At 40.4% G+C, this 3,006-nt stretch overlaps 1 protein-coding gene across 1 annotated transcript in view; it reads right to left on the bottom strand.

Annotated features, from left to right (window-relative positions):
* Nucleotides 1-3,006, bottom strand: part of ppp2r5b (protein phosphatase 2, regulatory subunit B', beta) — a 45,571-nt gene that overhangs the window by 7,726 nt on the left and 34,839 nt on the right. Inside the window, exons 8-11 of the mRNA XM_010774355.1 lie at nucleotides 2,664-2,717; nucleotides 1,512-1,562; nucleotides 1,316-1,435; nucleotides 598-725 (exon numbers count right to left, since the gene is read on the bottom strand). Of these exons, the coding sequence (XP_010772657.1) occupies nucleotides 598-725; nucleotides 1,316-1,435; nucleotides 1,512-1,562; nucleotides 2,664-2,717 (353 nt within the window). The remainder of the gene's footprint in view (nucleotides 1-597; nucleotides 726-1,315; nucleotides 1,436-1,511; nucleotides 1,563-2,663; nucleotides 2,718-3,006) is intronic.

Raw genomic sequence — 3,006 nt, 5'->3', positions numbered from 1 at the left:
CACTGGCTCTGTGTGTGTGTTCTGAGTGTTTGTTTCCCTATAAAAAAGCTGCGGGGGAAGCAGGTACTCTGCGAGTCACGGACATTAATTCATAGATCAAAGCAGACTGGTTTACAAACTCTCCTGTTTTGCCAATCCGGTGCTTAAACCAATAGCTCTACACCCCTGGCCGAAATGTCCATAAAATTAAGTCTGACTTCAAAATATAGTCTATCTCAAATAATGTATGCTCTGTGATTTCCCCACGTAAAAATAACACACTTTCCACACTTTCTCAAAAAAAATAAAGTCAGGAAAACGGATTTGTTTCTCGTGCGCACGAGAAACGAATCCGTTTTCCTGACTTTATTTTTTTTCTCTCTCCATTTTTTTTTTTTTTTCCATGTCCCTTTAGGGGCTCCGTAGAAACCTGTATTTTTGCATGGCTTTTGAACGTTTTTTCTGATTTATGGAGGGATACAAAGACGAGATATCTCATACACAAATTGCCCCTAACTTAAAATAAAAACAACATAAATTATGAGTGGTGCGAGTGTGTGTGTGTGCGTGCGTGCGTGCGTGCGTGCGTGTGTGTGTGTGTGTGTGTGTGAGACTGACTGGTTCCAGTGCTCCTTGGAGACTCTGTACAGCGTGGCGAACACCAGCGGCAGGATGACTTGACAGTTCTCCTCGATCAGACTGAGGATGTACTCGTTGTTCCAGAAGTAAAGAGCCCGCTCCGCTACCTGAAACACACACACACACACACACACACACACACTTCCATTTAGCAAAGAGGTAACAGTATTATTTCCATCAGACAAGTGTTAGNCTCACACACACACACACACACACACACACACACACACACACACACACACACACACACTTCCATTTAGCAAAGAGGTAACAGTATTATTTCCATCAGACAAGTGTTAGTGCCCACAGTTTGTAAAGTTGTACGATCTTGAGTGGATTGTTTTTTTCTAAAAGTGATATAATACAATCTATTTGCAATTAGGTTGATATCTTGAGGGTTAGTACTCCCAAAACTGTTTCATTCTTGAACTGTATTCCAAATGTTTATCGTAAACTGTGTAGCCAATATACAAGACCAAACACACAGAAATTGCCAGATTAAAACCATATTGTTTTAATCCTACAGTCCTTACAGAATGGAATCACAAGTTCTATTATATCAGGCTTTAGATCTAGAGCTCTAGCTTCAAAGTGACCCTTTCTAATGTTGTCTATGGGCGTGTGTGTGTGTGTGTGTGTGTGTGTGTGTGTGTGTGTGTGTGTGTGTGTGTGTGTGTGTGTGTGTGTGTGTGTGTACCTGGAAGTGAGGGCTGGAGATGCAGGCAGCGATCTGCCTGAAGAGCGGCTCCTGGACCCGGATGAACTGAGAGGGCTCGATTACATCCAGGATCTCCTCAATCTCCCCCAGGAACATCACCTGAATACACACACATTTGTATCATCAATACATAAAAGACAGAGAGTCTGCAACTTTTTATGATTTCCCTTCTCACCTCTTTCTGCGTGCACGTTTTTGGCCAGTACTTGAGCAGCCCTCTGATGATCTGGAGAGAAAATATGAAGCACATTAATATGAATAAACACGGCAGCCTTTATCTCAGCAGGGGGTCTGGCTGGCATCCATCTGTGCCGTTAACTCAGATTCAGACTCTGGCTGGGCCATTAACAAACATGTTATAAACGTTGTTCTTTTTACTGTTTTGGTTGTCGCCAAATTAAGATTTTTTGTTTATAGCAAAGACATTGGTGAACTAGTAACAGGACTAACACTGATTATGATGTTTGATGGTCATGTGACTTCAGTTTATTACTACTTGATTCTTACTTCATAGTTTTGTCAATCACTTATATCATTTATTTAACTGTTTTTGGGTAAAAAATGCGAACGTTTTTTAATTTTTAAACTACTTTGACCAACTTGGGGAAGGCAAATCAAGTTTATTTATATGTCATATCTCAACACAATTCAAAGTGCTTTACAAAACAATTAAAAGCATTAAGATATAGTGCAACACAAACAACATTTCAATTGATCATTAAAAAGCATAAGACTGGAAAAATAAATACAAGAATAGAAGTTACGGTGCAGGGTAAGACATGAATATCTGATTTATTCTAAAGCAGTGGCAGTGAGAGTTCATTAAAGGCAGTGTTTATAGATCTTCTGGCACAACAATGATATATTATCACCGAATAATGTTGACGTGGCAAACAGGAACCAACTTACTTCACACATCGTGCAGACACTAGCAGTCATTAGGAGTCATTTTTCTGGCTACCTGGAGAACCCAAGTCCAGTATTCATTCTCCTTATAGCTCTGTTTTGGTCTCCTCCAATTCCTTAAGGAAATATCTGGTTCATGGCATGTACAACCATTGACTATGTTTTTGGGAAATTCCCCATTAGAGAGCTAGCTGATTGAAGGCTTATTAACTTTTACCAGGAATCAGACGTTGCTTATTTTTTCTACTTTTTGTCCAGCACCATAGAGCACCTTTATTACACTTGTTTGAACGTGAAAGGACCCGGGGCCTTTCCTTTTGGTAAAGATCTCAGCAATTACTTTGGTTGATAGAAATGATGGCCTAAACTTGAAAACCAATATGCCTTAAATTTAACGAGAAAGTGTAAAACACAGTCTTACGTATTCAGTCACTGTAGCATCTTTCTCCATAAACTGCACCACACAGTAGGCCAGCTGTAAGGAAAGAGGAGATGTGGTTAGAACACACACACATATATACACACACACACACACACACACACATATATACACACACACACACACACACACACACACACACACACACACACACACATATACACACACACACACTAAAACACCCAAAACACAGTCACATTCCCTGAAGCTGTCAAGGAGACAATGGGGATCTTAGCACTTATCCCTCAGGATTACACCCGGCTAAAGATCGGAAAGGCAAGTTTTCCAATGGGAGATGTGTCACGAGTGTGTNTCGTCGGTCGTG

The sequence above is a fragment of the Notothenia coriiceps genome, unplaced genomic scaffold (genome assembly GCF_000735185.1).
Source record: "Notothenia coriiceps isolate Sejong01 unplaced genomic scaffold, NC01 NC01_scaffold00013906, whole genome shotgun sequence".
NCBI lineage: Eukaryota > Metazoa > Chordata > Actinopteri > Perciformes > Nototheniidae > Notothenia > Notothenia coriiceps.
Note: the sequence above shows the minus strand (reverse complement) of the source record. Positions and strands in the feature narration are given on the sequence as shown.